Here is a 17762-nt window from a genome sequence, read left to right as displayed (position 1 = left end):
AATACTTCCCGCCTTTTTGGTTGGCGCCGATGATGGAGTCATGGCTCACCGTCGCCCACGACTCGCACAGACAAAGATCTTCCAGAGGCGTCCACTTCGGGTCCCGTGTGCCCGACGCCTTCTTCTTCTTCTTCGTCCTCACGCCGTCCGCGTCTACCTCCACGAGATCATCGTCACCGGCACCCTCGTCGTCCTCTTCCTCGCCGCCCTCTTCGTCCTCATCGTCGTCCTCCACCCCGTCCTCTTCCTCGTCGTCCTCCTCCTAAACCCCGCCGTCCTCCTCAGCACCGGCGCCATCGTATTCGAGCGGACCCCTGCGGCCGGTGAAAGGGACGCCGTCCGAACCGGGTCCTGGCTCGCGCTTCTCGTACGCCGGGGAGTAGAGGTTGTTGGGGTTGAAGCCGCCGTGCGGCAGCGCATCCTGGTAGTGCGGCGACAAGTTAGGCGTCACGCACCCGGGAGTGCCGGAGGGGCCGTCGTTGTAGAAGGCGGATGACGACGGCGAGAAGACTCCCGGAACGTACACCGGCACGTTCGTACTATATGGGCTCGCGTTGGTTGCGGCGATACACCCGGCCAGTATGTGCTGGTGCTGGCGCGCCGCCAGAGCCTTCTTTTCCAGCTCCACCGCCCTCCGTCCTTTCCGCTCCGCCGTCGATAGCTTCCGGCGCAGGCAATCTTGCTGCCATTCATCGTCCGTCCATCCTTCAGGCTTCTTCTTCAAAGCCCGCGCCTTCCGCGGCCTCGCGAACGGCGCTGTCGCCCCTTTCGTCCCATTGCCCGGCGGCTTCTTGGCCGCTTTCTTCGCCATCTTTTTGGGGGCTGTCGGCGGCGCCATGTGGAGAGGGTAGCGCCGGCGGGTGGACGGCTGGATAGGAGAAATGAATCGACGGCGGGATATGTTTTGGGAGGCCTGAAATGCGCGGCGGTATAGGCGCGATTTGGCGGGAGCGGCGGGATTTGGCGGGAGTGTGAGCGAATTTTCCCTGTGCCGCTGACGGGTCGGCCCCGCCACTCCCCGTCTCTCATTTCGTTGTGTCCGGCGTCCCCGGTGCGTCCCCTGTGGGACGGGGACGGGCTCGGGGCGCCGGACACCGAATGGGGGCGCGCCGGACAAAAATGGACTTTGGGGGACGCGGCTGGAACGCATTTTCTGTCCGGCGTCCCCCAAATCCCTTTGGGGGACGCTTCGGGAGACGCGACTGGAGATGCTCTTAACAGAACATATATCCTTGCTCATCTTTGGCTCCCTTTTCTCCCTCTAACGCCTGAATTGCAAATTGGCTGTTTCATGGTTTGAATGAGCTTTCAATCATACACCTTTCCCAGGCAACGTTCTGATCCAATATAGATAACCGTTGGTGTCTTTTGAGACAGTTCAGTTTTCAAATAGAGCACGGGATGCGATACAGCTCGGTAAGAAAATAAAATAAATAAAAGCTCATGTAATTTCTTTGAGCAAAGTCTCCATCATTGGCCATGATCAGAACTTTTAGTGTACTGCACCACCTCTAGTCTTTCAAGAAAACTTTCAGTCGGCACTCACATCGGAAGTTCTTGAGAACCCTGAAACCTGAGCCATTTCTTCTGCATCGTTAACTTGCAACCTTTGACACTAGTACCTCTTCCATGTCTTTTGAGGCAACCCCTTCCTGTTTTTCTTCCTATTCTTTTTATGACCTTTCTGTTCATATCACTCAAGCATAATCTGAGCAGTAATTTACTGCCTCTTCTTCGAGGAACCACCTTTCTGTTAATATCGCGGACTTTGCAGGGTATTAAAGCATGTATTAAACCTATTATTACAAGAAGTAACAAAGAAATGAACAGTACACGGTTTAAACAGGCAGAAGAGTGGACGACACATACAAAAATTGCCTTATTTGAGGCAACGGAGAAAGCACTGCAACTACTTTTCAGACAGACATTGACAAACAGCAGTCTTAAGCCTTAACAACAGCGCTTTCAATTCATATTCCTTTTTTTCCTATCCTCATCTGTACATACATTCGTCTACACAGCTTAGTACAACATCATCACCAATCCACGTGGCAGGGGGAGGGGGTACAAGCAGTACTAGTAGCTACTAGGCATAATAAGCAACTTTTTTTTCTCTCTTTTTGACCTCTTACACGAGACTGTTTGCTAACTTTTTCTCCATTTCAGTTCCGAGCCATCCTCCTCTAGCCACCTCAACCAGTCACACACACACAAACATCAGCAAGAGATTGGTGGTGGCTTAGCCATCAGTCAGCTCTCTTTGGTTGACGCAATAATAGTTTTTTTTATCTTATGCTTTTGGGATCGATCGGGAGGAAACTCCGTGCAAGAGCTTTATGAATCCGAGGAAGCTGAGCTTCCCGTCGGCGTGCCTGATCCAGTCTTGGAGAACAACATGGAGAGGGACAGATGGGCCGAGGCCAAGTTCCTGACAGATGAAACAGATCAGGATTAGGGATGCCAAGTGATTGTGAATAACCTGTTCAAAGTACAGCGCGACTCATAGGTACCGATGCGAGTTCTTCGATGACGATAGGCCGGTTACCCTCCTTATCGAATAGCTCGTACGCACGGCGCGCATGCTGTTCCCAGGTCTCCAGAGCTTCCATCTGATACACGCTGATGGCAGAAGCAGCGAACTCTTCGAAATCTAATTTTCTGTACTGAAGGGTGCATACCTAGTACCATGATTTGGAAATGTAAGTGTTTATCTCAATTGTCCAATACAAAATACAATGGAAGATGCTATGAAGAAGGCGTACCGTGTTGACAAATTCAATAACCCTAGAGTCCTTCATCGCGTCCGTAGAATTTTTCACCAAGGCCTGCAAGTTTCATTCACCTTTTTCAGTAATTGCATGCCGTAAATGAGACTAAATAACCAAGGTATGATTACTAACCGATTTCAAATTTTGCAAGGAGATATAGCCACCCTTGTTTGGACCCAACAATTCAAACTGCTCTTTTAGGTAGAAGAGTTGGTTTGCTGTCAATGTCTTAGCTAGGGCCTGCAAAGTATATGGGCATCCCTTAGAAATGGCTGATTGGCAATACAATTAAACTCACAACAAAATTGTATGAACCTACTTAACTGTGTAAATTAGTGTACTACATAGCAGAGAAAGGAAATTGAGATATCTCAGTGCAATGAAAAAATGCAAAAGCACATTAATCATTTCCATGGGAAGCAAAATAACTATGGATTACATGATGATGACCAAATTTGCAATCAATGATATATGCACAGAATCATATAAGTTTTGTTTTCTTGAGTCTGTTTAAGTGTGTGTACCCTCAAAGCAGACTTCCGCAATGAAGATGAACTGATATAGGCTCTGATAAGCTTGTAGATTATCATATCTAATGGAATCTTCACTTGCTGAGCATCACGGATCCATGGATGACCTGCAGGTGTCATTGCACAAGTAACAGTTAAACATTATTCTACAAAAGAATAGTCTTCGTCGGGAGGAGAATACTGTACGACACTGCCAAACAAATATGGTTCTTACTGAGAGCTTGTGCAGCAGTCATCCTCTTGCGGTAATCCTTATTAAGCAGCCTTTTGACAAAGTCTTTAGCTTCAGAACTGAGAGTAGGCCATGGGGCCTCATCAAAACTTGGCTCTGCCTTCAGGACAGCTCGGAATATTCCTGATTCTGTGCGCGCCCAGAAAGGTCGGCTCCCACACAGCAAAATGTAGGCAATTACTCCAATGCTCCACATATCTCCCTCAGTGCCATAAGATCGATGAAGCACCTCAGGAGCAACATAATACGCGCTTCCAACAATGTCATTAAGTCTTTCATCTGTGGATGTAGCAACGGTGTGGCGTCTCAGTACAGTCACAATTAATCTAGCAAGAACGAGATATTCAACAAAGATCTGATTCAAACTATGTTTGCCTAACCTGGCTTTACGAAGTCAGACAAGCCAAAGTCTATGACCTTCAAGGGAGAGTTTTCTTCCTTCGATGTGAAGAGGAAATTCTGGTAAAGAAACACACAATTAATCATTCAAACCATTTGTATTACATCTGCTGACTGGACACTTAGTGTTTTGCATGTCCATAAATATACAGAAACAGCACTCCGAGAGAAATGTGGTGTACTGTGAATGCCTTGTTTAAGTTTGCGACTTTGAGTAGGTATTGTCATTAATAAGTTCCCAGTTGCTAATAGTAACTAAATACAAAATCAGCTGCTATATGTGACAACAGACATACCTCGGGTTTCAGATCCCGATGGACAACACCTTGAAGATGGCAAAACGATACAACACTCAAAATTTGCAGCATAACAACCTTCGCATCTTCTTCAGAATACTTCCCACCTCTGCAAACCAAAAAATCAGTTATCATTAGAATCACAAGCAGAATTAATCGTTAGAAGTATTACAACTTCCAAACAATGATGATGGCCCTGTAAGTACCTCGCCAATATCTTATCAAGTAGTTCACCTCCTTTACACAATCTGGAAAGCAACAATAATGGTAAGCTACACATTTTATATGCATTTCTCAAATAGCAAACAATTGATCAAAGTTTAAGAGAAAATACTATTGACCAACCAAGAACAAGAATATCATGCATCGAAACAACACGAGGCAGGACTTTACAAGACGTACTGTAAGAAATAAGTACACACTTACTCCATGACTATGTACACATTATCCTCATCTTCAAAAGCGTCATAAAACTGCACTAGGTTGCTGTGGCCTGTCAGAGAGCTCAGTATCCTCACTTCTCTTCGGACATCCTCGATGGCTATCGCTGTTGTCATCTGCCCACAAATGTTATACGGTAAGACAGGAAAACAGCTTGAACTTAAATCTGAATTTCCACTAAACAGTTAAAAATATTTGACTGCCATAATAAGTAAAAACTCACACGAAGAACATGGAAATACAGTCATAACAACGTTCGATAAGATTATATTAGTATACAGAAACAATGACACAAACTCAACCAAAAATAGTTCCTTTGCCCAACTTACACTTATCATGTAATGGCAACATACGTAGATCTCGAGACACAAATTATAACACCTTTGTGGCCTATCCAACAACCAGCTACTGTGCATCCCAATGTTGTACAGCAGTGCGCTAGATAAGCAATAAGTGATCAATTATAGGCACCAGGGATAAAATGGCTCTTGTTGGCGTCGGCGCAAATCATGATGAAATGAACTATGTCTGAAACTGCAGTTTAATCCAAAAAGGAAGAAAAACAATGCATCTTGAGCGTATCTTCTCTAGAAAGAATGGATCAAGAAGAAAAAAACCAGCATTACTGCCATGCTACGATTTGGCAGAGCAGAAGCACATGGAATGTAAGTAGCTGTGGCCGGCCTTGGGTGTACAACAGGAGGATTGCCAGCTTTGCTCATAAAAGCACTGGGACTGGGCAGGGCCGAGGTCTACAGGGTCCAAATTAAATGGCGCCTCCTACGATTGCAGGGAGGCACATAATGAGCAAGGTCTTCAACAGAATTGAAGTATCACTTTTGCTTTTGGCAAACAGATCTAGCCAAGAGAAGAGGATCATGTTGTTCTGCCATGAGCATGCCATGAAAGGTGAGGAGAGAAGAAGACATCGGCATCGGGCAGTTCGGTGACCATCGCCACCACCATGACCATGATATTGAGCGACTCAATGAATGCACAGGGGCGTGTCCACGTCTGGAACTCTGGATAGATGAGCACCACCAGGCTCCATCGCCATGAATGCCGCAGGGTGGCGGCGAGCTCTGCCGTCCCGGCAAGGGCGAGGTCACTCTCCCTCCCACCAACAATCACGAGCGCCCCGGGAGCAGAAAAGAAATGGGGGCTGCTTTCCGCCAAGTTGTGACTTGAATCAAGCGACGCCGTACCGAAGTCGATATGACTAGCGCATATGCAAAACGAGCTCAATGTATCCGAAATTATAAGCCAAAAAAAAAACATAATCGAAATGCAAGTGGTCAACACATAGAGAACTGGAGATGAATCTAACGTAGCAAAAGACTGGATCCAAACATGAGCAGAGAAGGCATTATTCGGACATGCTGATATCCAATCACGCATAAAGAAAAACTGGTAAAAATGCAGAGAATGCAACTGAACATAGGCAGCAGAAGAGATTTCTGCAATGAAGCAGACGCACGCAATGAAACCGGGCATGGCAATGGAGAGAGTGAGTATCGATCGGATTCGGACCTTTGCCTTGGGGATGACCTTGACGGCGACGTCCTGGCCCTTGTGCTCGCCCTTCTTGGCCTTGGCGGCGCAGGTGTATCCGAAGTGCCCGCGGCCGACCTCCTCGCCGAGGTCGTACTTGGCGAAGAAGTGCTTGGAGAAGCCGAAGCTCTTGTCGAGGCCCAGCTCCGGCTCGCCGCCCTCGGGGATGGACGCCTCGTTGGGCTTGACCGAGCCGTGCCGCCGCGCCAGGAGCGCGCGGATGTGCTTGGCCGGCGACGGCGGCGGGAACGGCCGCTTGAACCCGCCGCGCGCCGGCGTGGACGCCACGCTCGAGTTGGCCGGCGAGCCCTTGTAGCTCGACGCCGGGAGCGGGCTCGGCAGGTAGAACGGGAACTTGGGCTGCTTCGGCGTGCCCGGCTTCGCCGCCGGCGCCGGCGAAGCGGCGACACCGCCGGCGGCGTCGCCGGCGCCGGAGGCTACGCGAGGCTCCTCCTCCACGTCGGCCTCCGGGATTTGCGCGGGTTTCCCATGGCAGAGACCCATGGAGCGGATCAAGAAGAGGGGCGCGCTCGAGCTCAGCAAATTTGTCGAAATTGCGCAGAATTATCCCGGAAACGGCGGGTCAAAGAGGCATCTTGCCTTCAAGAACCCCGAGAAATCATGCCGAATTCAAGGGACCCCCATGGCCGGCCGGCTTCGCAAATTCTTGCCTCGCCGAATTCAAGAGACGGCGACGACGAACTTGCCCCAAAATTTGGATCCCAAAAACAGGAAAAATCCTTTCCTCGGAGAGAACCCAGCCGTAGCAAAATGCTGGAGAAAGAAAGAGAAGGGCCTGGATCAGAGCCCCAAGAGCAGCAGCAAGAACATATTCCGGATTCTTGAAGTGACCAAACAATCGGCAAAAGCTGGAAGCTTTGAGCGAAAGGCTTGGATCAGAGCAATGGAAATGGATGGGGGGCACTAGAAAAGAAAAGAAACCACCAACAGCTGGTGAGTGAATCCTGCCTGTGTTGTTGAATTGGGAAGGGGGAAAGAAAAGGGAAGGGGAGCCCTCCTGCTGCCTGCCTGCTCGGTTGCTTTCTTTTTGAGAAGCTCTTTTCCTTTTCAACTTCTTCCTCTCTCTTTTTCTTCTTTTCTTTTGTAGCCCTTCATCTCATCTCCACACCATGTATGTGCGTTTGTGTGATGTGCTAGGCAAATGGGGACCTGGGGAGGGAGGGAGGGAGAGAAGCACACACAACATGGGATGGCCATTTCTTTTCTCCCCCTGTTTCTGTTGCCATCTACTTGTTTCGTGTTGGTCATCAGGGCAACAGAACAACTGTACTGACAAAACTGCAACGCAATATATGTGTTTCAACTTATCTCCTGATTGGAAGCTCCTTGGAGCTCAAGAATCTATTCTTCCTAGAATAAACATATCTTAAAATACTAGAAGGATTCAAATTTCAAATTCTGAAGCCTCAACAAAAAAAATCAAATGCACAAATGTTACCAGTTTGATCGGTTTCCGGCCCAATATAGCAATATAATAGTTAGATATATTTTTTTCCTTGGATTGATGCAGAGACCAAGAAGCGATAAGGTCCTTTGGTTATTTCAAACAAATACAACTCTTCTCTTTTCTTTCTGAGGTTCTCACTCTGAATTTGAAAATCACCCCTTCTCTCCAAAGACAAAAAAAAAGGCACAGCAGCACAGGCTGTCCTTGTAAGCTCCAACCTCCCAAGGTATTAAACTGGGGAGTAATGGAGGCATCAATGCTGCTTGCTTGATACTACTCCTTCTCCTCTGCTCTGATTCATCCCCTTACCTAAGCAATGTTGACTTGAGCGTTTCTCTGGATTATATACTTCCTAGAATTCAGATCTGCTTACCTGTTTCCTGTCACTGCCTCGCTGTAATCAGGCTTGCATCAGCCTTTGTTTTCATTATTTACCGGAAATTTATCCACATGCTTTTGTGGATACAAGTAAATTGCAAACCGGTGTAAATTAAGCAGAAAACCTCACTGCTTCAGCCATAAGTTTGCAGGTAATGTCACTTTCAGTCATGCAACCTTTCGGTCGCCATAAACTTGTGAACCATTTGTCTCGAACGGTCAGGCCCCATTTCAAACGTGGAAAATATTTTCGGTTCCTCCAAGAAATGAATCAATTCCTGCAAACTTCTCGCGAGACTTAATTGCCATGCTCTAGAGTCTAGACAGGATCATAGAAATTTTGTACGAGAAAAGTGTGTCAGCCTAGAAAAGAAAGTTTATGTGAATGATATGGTCAATGTTTCGCACTCTCTGCGGTGGAGTCGGAAATGTCAAGTTCCATGGATCCCTCTTTAGAACTTTCTGATTAGAAATTTGAAACTTTGGGATTAAGATGGGTAACAAAGTATAAGCATCTGATGAGACACCCACAGGAAGCAACCAACGCAGTTGGTTTCCTGCAAAAAGAGTCGATTCTGATTGGTCAGATGTCTTTAATCAATCATTATCTTCTAGTGGGAAAAGCAGACAAAAATCCATTAACTGAAATTTTCCATTGAGAAGAATTATCCCCCCGCATGCTCTAAATCAAGTCTTTTTTAGCTCCGGTAGATTCCTTCCAGAAATGAGGTTTACTTTTTGCCATGAACAGTCTATAATCTTAAAGCGAAGTAATCAATATTAGGTGATAGATGCATGTCCTCGAGAAAAAATAATGGGTCCTAGGTAATTTGAATCAACCTAGAAAATATATATGTAATGACCAGTTTCATTGATTCTCTATGTTAGTAATTATTTGCTCTCAGCTAAGTTTAACAAATTTTGCTTAAGATTCTTAGACTTTAATTTGTACAAAATTCCGTGGAATAATTCCTTTGTTTGTACAGGCTACAGACTTGCACACACAAATCTTTCTACAAGTGTTCTGCCTGCCACTATATTCTCTGCACCCCCTTGATTGGAGCAGTGTGCCTCCACATTGGGATGATTGATGCTGCTTGCTTCACCTCACCTCCAAACAAAAAGAAGGAACAGGCAGCTTCAACGAAACTGTCTAATTCTGTTGTCCTCTCTGCTGCACACTCACATAAAAGAAAAAGAAAATGTTGGAATCAGTATTATAGACATGTTGGGACTAGGGTTGTCACCTGCTTAATTTTCAGGTTTGGCCCACCATCCAACATCATCAGTCCTGATTAATTATGCAAACACTCATACTACTACTGCATAGTACATGCATCATACTGCTTGCCATTCTCCTGATGTTTCTTAACAAGCAGGAGCAATGTACTTGCTATGATTTACAGTACAACTAATGCAGTCAGATCAAGCACAAGGAATCCAAGAAGCTTTCATAGGTAACTGAACTGACTGAAAAGTTTGTGCATGTTGCCTAGTAATTGTACATTGTAGTCATGGTGGCATGGGGCACTGTGACCTTCACATTCGCCAAATCCCAGATAAGCCAAACAAACAGGACCATCTCCTTCTTTTTTAACAATCAGTGGGAGAATAATTAAGGGAGATAATGACATTGCTTTCACCACCCACTATCTGCTTAAGCAAATTGCTTCCCCATTTTGTCTACCCTTTCTTTCTGGAGGTCCACTTGGGAAAAGGAGCATCTAATGGGGAGAATTCAGCTAAGGTATAAAGAGATCCAAGTTCTAATAAAATGGCTGGGGTGCTTACATCAAATATACTATCCTTGATGTATGGTATTTTAGGTGCATGTACTGTGGAGTGGTAGATAATTATGTCCACAAGTACGTCAAGGTGTGATAACTTTTGTTGCTAAATGGGGTTCGATATGGCGGTACTTTTATATCTGTCAGAAAATCTAAAAAATAAATGGTCCATGACCGAAAATTCTGGTTCTGCTGCACTATACAATTCTTGGTCTAAGTAATTAAACCTAATTGATGTGTTAATTTTGCCCACTCCAAGATTACAGGCATCTCAGATGTGCTAGTTTAGAATAATCTCAATGCTGGGTGACATAGGCATCCCAAATGGGCCTGCCGAAGATAGTACCCGGGGTTTACTGAAGGCCCACTACCCGAAGAATAAGAAGATTCGGGAGCCCAAGATATATCAAGGAAAGTCAAGAGTTGTAATAGGAAGTGTTATTTGTAATCAAGGGATGAGTTAGAAACCGTCCCGACTCAGAACTTGTATAGCACGAATCTCTCGGCTCCACCTCCTATATAAAGGGGGAGGCGAGGGACGAAAAGAGGATCGAATCATTGTCTGCAAACCCTAGTTTTCATATTCGTCGAGTACTTTCCGGCTGAAACCTTCGAGATCTACTTACCCTCTACTTCCAACTAAACCCTAGCCTACAATCCATAGGCATTGACAAGTTGATACCTTGTCAATTGGCGCCGTCTGTGGGAACTAGAGGCGTAAGGAGCTGATCTCGATGGCACGCTCAAGATCTTCGACATCGTCAACCGCAAGCAACACAATGGATCGAGGTAAACAGATCGCTGCTGGTCTTGTCGATTTTGTTCCTCACCCACCCTCCCGTTTGGATGCATATGCGTATCTGGCGGAGCCCATGGAGATGACGTTCGGAAGGTTTCACTTTCGCGTCGAGAAGGAAGGATCGTATCGTGTCGAGATTCCGATTTCGTCGGGATCGTCGGTGGTCGATTCCGATTTTTCAAACTATGCATCGTCAACCGAGTCAGGAGAAGAAGAAACCTCGGCGACACGCTACGTCAGCACCAGAGCAAGAGAGAAACTCGCCAAGATCTTCAACGACATGTCGTTTGAGTCATCTCGCGGACTCATATATAAGCGATGGCTCAAGCGATGTCGACGCTACGATTTCATCGACAAATCTCTCACAAAGTGGGCAAGGTCTTCATCAATCTCAACGATGATGTCACCAAACCCAACGTAGATCTGAGTACAAAGTATCATCAGTATTTACGCCATTGAAGATCAAGAGGAGACATCCGAGGCTTTCGACGCTTGGGAAATCCATACGTCGATCCCTCCAATCTGCGACAAGGCCTGGGCAACAAATACGTCGGGCCGCAGCCGCGAGATAGAGTTCAACTTTCACAAGCAGCGTGGGACAGAGCCGCGAGAGCTATGAACGGCACAGAACCAATGGCTACCACAGCCACACCAGAAGAATTGCAAGCATATCAATATAGGCTCGCACGAGCTGCCAGGGAATTGGAAAAACAGACCGAGTTGAACAGAGAAAGGAGGCAGCTTCGCATCCGGCAGGAGAAGGGCAGATCTAAGTCGACAATCTAGAACTACGGGTGATAGCCACCGGGAGGCGCGGAACAGAGCAAGATCAAGGCTGCAACACATACCCGAAGCGTAAAGAGAGCACTTGGTCCAGAACCTCGACATGTCCTTAATGTCGATAGATACAAGAGGAAACATCATCCCTAAGACACCAGAGGCTGGGTATATGGCGACACATGCTTTTATCCTTGCGTCTAAACCACCTCCAGGTGATCCAAGGGAAACATTGTACAATATGGCGGTAGCAGGAGTTGGAGCTATGGGGACAGCGTTTGTATCAACGCCTCCCGAAGGAGTGGCAAGGCAAAATAGTCCACGACCTGCAAAGCAGCAACAGCCGGCAAGACTCGAAGGGCCAAGTGGAGCAAGAGACACAAAGCACAGCAAGAGTCGACGTAGCGCGGCAAAGCGTAAGGGATCATCGGCAATCTCCGGAATTAACCGACGAAGATATGTGTGGCTTGCCATGCTTTACGAGGAGAGTCCGGAAACTCGAGTCCCCTCGTGGATTCAAGTTACCCGATAATTTCAAGAAGTTCGACGGCCTTCAAGATCCAGAGGATTGGCTAGTCGACTATCCTGGAGACGGTGAAGCTCACAGAGGAACTAGGGCAACAGCCATGCAAAGTATCCAGGTGCATTTGAGTGGAGCCGCACGATCTTGGATAAAGAAACTCGCTCCAGATCCATCGACACCGGGAAAGTTTCGAGGATGTGTTCGTCAAGAACTTTAGATCCACGTGCAAAAAACCCGCGTCGTTAGAGGAGTTGAGAGCGTGTCGACGTGCCGATGAGCCAATGAGGAAGTACATCCAGAGGTGGAATATCATTAAAAACTCAGCAGAAAATATATCCGACGAGAGAGCAATAGATGCGTTTGTCGCAGGAGTCAAAGCGTGGAGATTTCGTCGAAGACTTGGGAAGGACCAATCCAAAGACAAGATCCGCGTTAATGGAGATAGCAAATAAATGGGCAGACGGAGAAGACGCCGTCCACAACAAACGACACAGGTCGCGTAGGAGGACCGCGGTCGAAACTATCAACCGAGGCGAAGATTTCCTCGGACGTACTCGTAACTACGACGCTCCAGACAAATTTCGGCAGGTTTTCGGACAAACACAGAGGAAGCAACAGAGATGATTACCAGAGAAGCAAGTGAGCAGCGAGGTGATAACAGTGGATGATTCACGCAACAGTAAAATAGCGGGCCTAGGTTCCCAAGACCTTTCGTGTCCCCGAAGAGATGATGAACGGACCGTGCCAGATGCATGCATTTTTCCTCGACGCAACGGAAAAAGACAGTCGGGGCACTTGCGTAAGGATTGTCGAAATTTTCAAGCAATGTTGCGGTATGCGAGAACGCTAATGCGCGGGCAAGACAGAGAAATCCTCGAGAACCCGTGCGAGATTCACTTGCCGCCTCCTCCCGCGATTACAGACGACAATCGGCATCAGCTCGTAATAGCGGCAGCACCTTCACCACCACCTTATGTTGATCCTAATTCCAATGGAGCAGTTGTTGATGATTCAAGGGAAGGCCGTCCAATAGAGCTCGTAAAGTAATCTCACGACAGTGTTTATGGCAGAGAAAATGCCTCCACCAACAAGCTTGAGTACCTTAATTGGTCAGACAAGATATCGGCTTCACCATAGCAGATCATCCGCAGCAAGTTCCTCGACCAGGGCAGTCAAGACTTATTCTCGCCAAATAGCTATCGCGGGATTTGATGTCTCTCGAGTGTTCATAGACGGCGGCAGCAGCTTAAACCTTATGTATGCAGATACATTGAGGAAGATGAACATATCCTTAGCAAACTTGAAACCAATGCACACAAGGTTCCACGGCATCACACCGGAGAAACCAAGTTATCCATTGGGAAAGATCAATCTCGACGTTCGCTTTGGGACCCGAGAAAATTATAGAATCGAGAGGCTCGAGTTTGAAGTCGTGGATTTTCCGTCGCAATATCACGCTCGTTGGGACGACCAAAGCATATGCTAGATTTATGGCAAAGCCACACTACACATACTTGTTGTGGAGGTTGCCTGGACCAAAGGGACCAATCACGATTAAAGGAAGCTTTGCCTTAGCCGATAAGTGCGACAAGGATTTCCACCGGTTGTCGAAACCTTCGGGATGCAAGCTGAGTACTTGGCGTCAAAAAGCATGACCGATTACGACGTGATCGCGTACGTTGGAAGGCCAAACAAAGAATCAACTTTCAGCATCGAGAAAAATTCAAAAGAGGTGCAGATTCACCCGACAGACCCAAAAAAGACGACATCTATCGCAAACGACATGGATATCGCATAGGAAAGCGCGCTCGTCGAGTTCCTCCGTGAGCACCGGAAAATCTTCGCATGGTGTCCAGCTGACATGCCAGAGTACCTGTGGAACTTGCCGAGCACCACCTAAACTTGGATCCACTAGCGAGACCAATCAAACAACCTTTGAGACGTTTTTTCGAACCAAACCGCAAAGCCATGCCGTCGTAAATTAATCGACTACAAGAAGCTGGTTTTATCAAAGAGATATTCACAGAAGCCACATGGGTAGCAAATCCTGTCTTGGTGCCGAAGAAAAACACTAAGGTCCTTCGCATGTGCGTCGACTTTACGTGTGTCAATAAACATTGTCCAAAGGATCACTTTCCTCCCGAGGATCGATCAAATTATCGACTCCACGGCTGGATGTGAACGTCTTTCCTTCCTGGATGCATATTCTGGTTATAACCAGATCAGATTGAAAGAAGATGATGAAGTAAAGACCGCGTTTATTACACCTTACGGCGTGTTTTGCTACGTAACAATGCCCTTTGGTCTAAAAAATGCGGGAGCAACATATCAAAGGATGATGCGTAGTGTTTGGCGACATGCATTGGGAAGAACGTGCAAGTATACATTGATGATGTCGTCATAACATCAAAAAAGGGGGCAACGCTGATCGAGGATCTCAAGGAAACCTTCGACAACCTTGATAAGTTCTCGCCTCAAACCGAACCCGACGAAGTGTTCCTTTGGCGTCCCAAACAGAGAACTTTTGGGGTTTCTAGTATCGCAAGAGGGATTGAAGCAAATCCCGACAAAATACAAAGCTATCGTAACAATGAGGAAGCCAACAAAGTTGAAGGAGATACAACAGCTAACGGGCGAGTCGCAGCTTTGAGTAGATTCGTCGCTAGGTCGGGAGAAAAGGCACTGCCGTTCTACGCTTTGATAAAACAAGGAGATAAATTTCAGTGGAACGAAGAAGCCGACAGAGCTTTCGAGGATTTGAAGCGCACAATTTCGACACCGCCAATTCTCGTGGCACCAAAAGAAAGGGAACCCCTCCTGCTATATATCGCAGCCACACCCCAAGTGGTGAGAACGGTGCTAGTTGTCGAAAGGGAAGAAGAAGGAAAACTCCACGGAGAGCAGAGGCCAGTATACTTCGTCAGCGAAGTTCTATCACCAACTAAACAAAGGTATCCGCAGTACCAAAAGATAGCATATGGAGTATTCACGACAAAGATTTAAAAATTGCGCCACTATTTTTCGGCACATCCGATCATAGTGGTCAATGAAGCTCCCTTGTCAAATATACCGAACAACCCCGGAAGCACGGGTCGTGTCTCCCTTTGGGGAATAGAACTTTCCCCTCGGGACATCACGTATGAAAAAGAAAAGCAATAAAATCGCAAATACCGCCGGACTTCATCGCAGAGTGGATGGAGTTGCAAAATACAGGACCTCCGCATTTATCGAGAACTTGGACCATGAACTTCGACGGGTCGAAAAGATCGGAAGGAGCTGGCGCAGAGTAGTACTCATATCACCCGAAGGCGACAAGTTGAAGTACATCCTCCTGATGACGTTCCCTAACGCATCTAACAATGAAGCAGAATACGAGGCTCTCATACATGGAATGAAGATGGCGAAAGCACATGGAGCAACTCGACTAAAAATCTTTGGCGACTCACAGCTGGTGGCACAAAGCAAGTTATGAACCAATGTGATGCAATCAATGATAGCATGATGGCATACAAGGAGGTATACACCGACCTCGAGAACCTGTTCGATGGATGCGACGTACACCATATTAGCAGCTTGAGCAAGGACGAAGCCGATGTTCTTGCAAACATCGGGTCGCAATGCCTTGCAGTCCCGCCAGGTGTATTCTGGGAAGAAATAACAGAGAGATCCACTAAGTCGACAAAATCAAAAAAGAAGGAGAAGAAACCCTCGGGGGCTATCAAGGAAAAGCAAGAGGACGAAGAAGAAGATCAGGACCTGGTCATGGTAATACGTATACCGTGGATGCAGCCGTACATATCATATATCCCGAGGAAAGAAATACCCGACGATCCAGCTTGAGGCAAGGCGAGTAATTCGACGCTCCAAAGCTTTCACGGTGGTCAAGGGAGAATTGTATAAGCGAAGTATTTCAGGCGTCTTGCAAAGGTGCGTCACACCAGAGGAAGGAAGAATAATTCGAAGGATGTACACGAGGGAATATGTGGCCACCACGCAAGTAGTCGAGCTATCGCAGCCAAAGTTTTTCGAGCAGGATTCTACCGGTTGACAAAGCAATCGAGGACGCCAAGGACATAGTAAGAACTTGCGACGCGTGTCAAAGGTTTGCCGCAAAACCTCACTCTCCAAAGAAGCAGAGCTAGCACCAATACCATTGTCATGGCCCTTTGCTCAATGGGGACTTGATATGGTGGGTAAGTTACACAAATCCTGGCCAGGAGGAAAGGAGTACATGCTAGTAGTCAGACAAGTTTACAAAATGGATAGAAGCGAAGCCGATAAATTCACCAGATGGAGCATCCGCAAGAAAATTCGTAAAAGGCCTCGTCTTCAGATTTGGAGTGCCCCATAGCATCGTCACGCATAACGGCAGAACTTCACATCCCATGAATTCAAAGATTATTGCGAAGAGGTGGGTATCAAGCTGAACTTTGCGTCGCTTGCACATCCTCAAACCAATGGGCAAGTCGAGAAAGCCAATGGTATCATCTGCAATGGCATCAAGAAGCGCTTGTTAGGACCACTGGAAAAAGCTCGACATACCCTGGCCGTAAGAACTACCAAGCGTGTTGTGGAGCATCCGAACAACACCAAACACAAGAACGCAGAAACTCCGTTTTTCGGTTCATGGAGCAAGCGGTACTACCAATCGAGATAGAGCACAACTCTCCACGTGTCGCTGAATATGATGAAGAAACATCGAGAAGAGCGCTAGAGGACGACGTCGACGCACTTGATGAAGCTCGAGATGAAGTATTATCTCGGTAACCAAATATCAACAGGACTTGAAGAATTACCACAGTCGACGTTTGCGGCCAAGATCTTTTCAGGTGGGCGACCTAGTTCTTCGGCTCACGCAAAAAAGTCATGAAAAACTCGAGTCACCATGGCTTGGCCCTTACATCGTCACGGAAGTAATCGGAGGAGGAGCATATAGGATAAAGGACAAGAAGACAAAGGGGTGGAGGAGCCAAACCCCGGAACGTGGCGCAACTTAGGCGGTTCTACGCCTAGAGTCGAAATATAGTCCTTGTAAAACTTCAATGTACCGAAACGCCCGCGAGTTTTCGTACGCACTCTTTTCCTTTTTCGGGGCACCGAGTGGGGCCGGAGAAGGTTTTTAATGAGGCGGGCTCGCGGTGCTGCAATATAATAAAGATAGTGACAATATAACTTTTCTTCTTTATCGACATGACCAAAATCTTTGCTCCGACGAATTTCAATATAGTTCATCGACAAAAGAAAAACCTTGCCTTGGTATTCAAATACCTCGTGAGTCAATAAAAATACAAAATAGTACTCAGTAAAAAGCTCGGGGGCTCATATTCACCTTAAGTATATATATGCCTTGGTTTAAAACCTCGCAAATATACAAATATAATAAAGAGTCACCGAAACACTCGGGGGCTAGACAAACAGAGAAATATAATGATTGCTTTACAATATAGTCATGGATTACAAAGAAGAAATATCTACAAGAAGAAAATAACTAGTCTTGATTCAAGATGTCATCAAGAGTAACTCGTTTTCCTCGTGAGCAGCACCAAGAAAATCGGCATAATGGCCATCGGCAAAAAGTCGGCATCCATCCGAAGCAGGTCCTCAATCATTTCTTCGGCTATGGGCGTAACCTTCGTGTTAATCCTGTCAACACCAACTCTCCGACGTTTTACCTTTTGGTGAACCTTCTCGACAACCTGGGTAAGGTCAAGTTTCGAGTGGCAGATCTGGAGCATGATAAGAGCAAATCTGGCGCCAGCTACTAGTTGAGCTCTGACAAAATCATGGATACTTCGAGCATCCTTAAACCTTTC

General features: G+C 46.7%; 1 protein-coding gene across 1 annotated transcript; it reads right to left on the bottom strand.

The window, feature by feature from the left end:
* Nucleotides 1-1927: 1927 nt before the first annotated feature.
* Nucleotides 1928-7394, bottom strand: LOC127331919 (calcium/calmodulin-dependent serine/threonine-protein kinase 1). The gene is made up of 11 exons (XM_051358154.2): nucleotides 6197-7394; nucleotides 4652-4782; nucleotides 4432-4473; nucleotides 4226-4334; nucleotides 3911-3989; nucleotides 3513-3809; nucleotides 3293-3405; nucleotides 2901-3008; nucleotides 2763-2825; nucleotides 2511-2678; nucleotides 1928-2428 (listed from the first exon to the last, which is right to left on the bottom strand). Exons 1-11 carry the CDS (start codon nucleotides 6719-6721, stop codon nucleotides 2291-2293), a joined length of 1773 nt encoding a protein of 590 aa, XP_051214114.1. The 5' UTR covers nucleotides 6722-7394; the 3' UTR covers nucleotides 1928-2290.
* Nucleotides 7395-17762: the final 10368 nt, after the last annotated feature.

The sequence above is a fragment of the Lolium perenne genome, chromosome 2 (assembly GCF_019359855.2).
Source record: "Lolium perenne isolate Kyuss_39 chromosome 2, Kyuss_2.0, whole genome shotgun sequence".
In the NCBI taxonomy this organism is placed as follows: Eukaryota; Viridiplantae; Streptophyta; class Magnoliopsida; order Poales; family Poaceae; genus Lolium; species Lolium perenne.
The sequence above is the reverse complement of the archived record's forward strand: the minus strand, read 5'-3'. Positions and strand labels throughout refer to the sequence as shown.

What these genes read in the sequence shown, in the direction of transcription:
- LOC127331919 (XM_051358154.2), bottom strand. Translation starts at nt 6,721, where the DNA reads ATGGGTCTCTGCCATGGGAAACCCGCGCAAATCCCGGAGGCCGACGTG. An exon ending in AATGTGTACATAGTCATGGA is followed by an intron (nt 4,474 to 4,651) that starts GTAAGTGTGTAC and finishes GTTGCTTTCCAG; the next exon opens with ATTGTGTAAAGGAGGTGAAC. An exon ending in TTATTGAATTTGTCAACACG is followed by an intron (nt 2,679 to 2,762) that starts GTACGCCTTCTT and finishes TCATGGTACTAG; the next exon opens with GTATGCACCCTTCAGTACAG.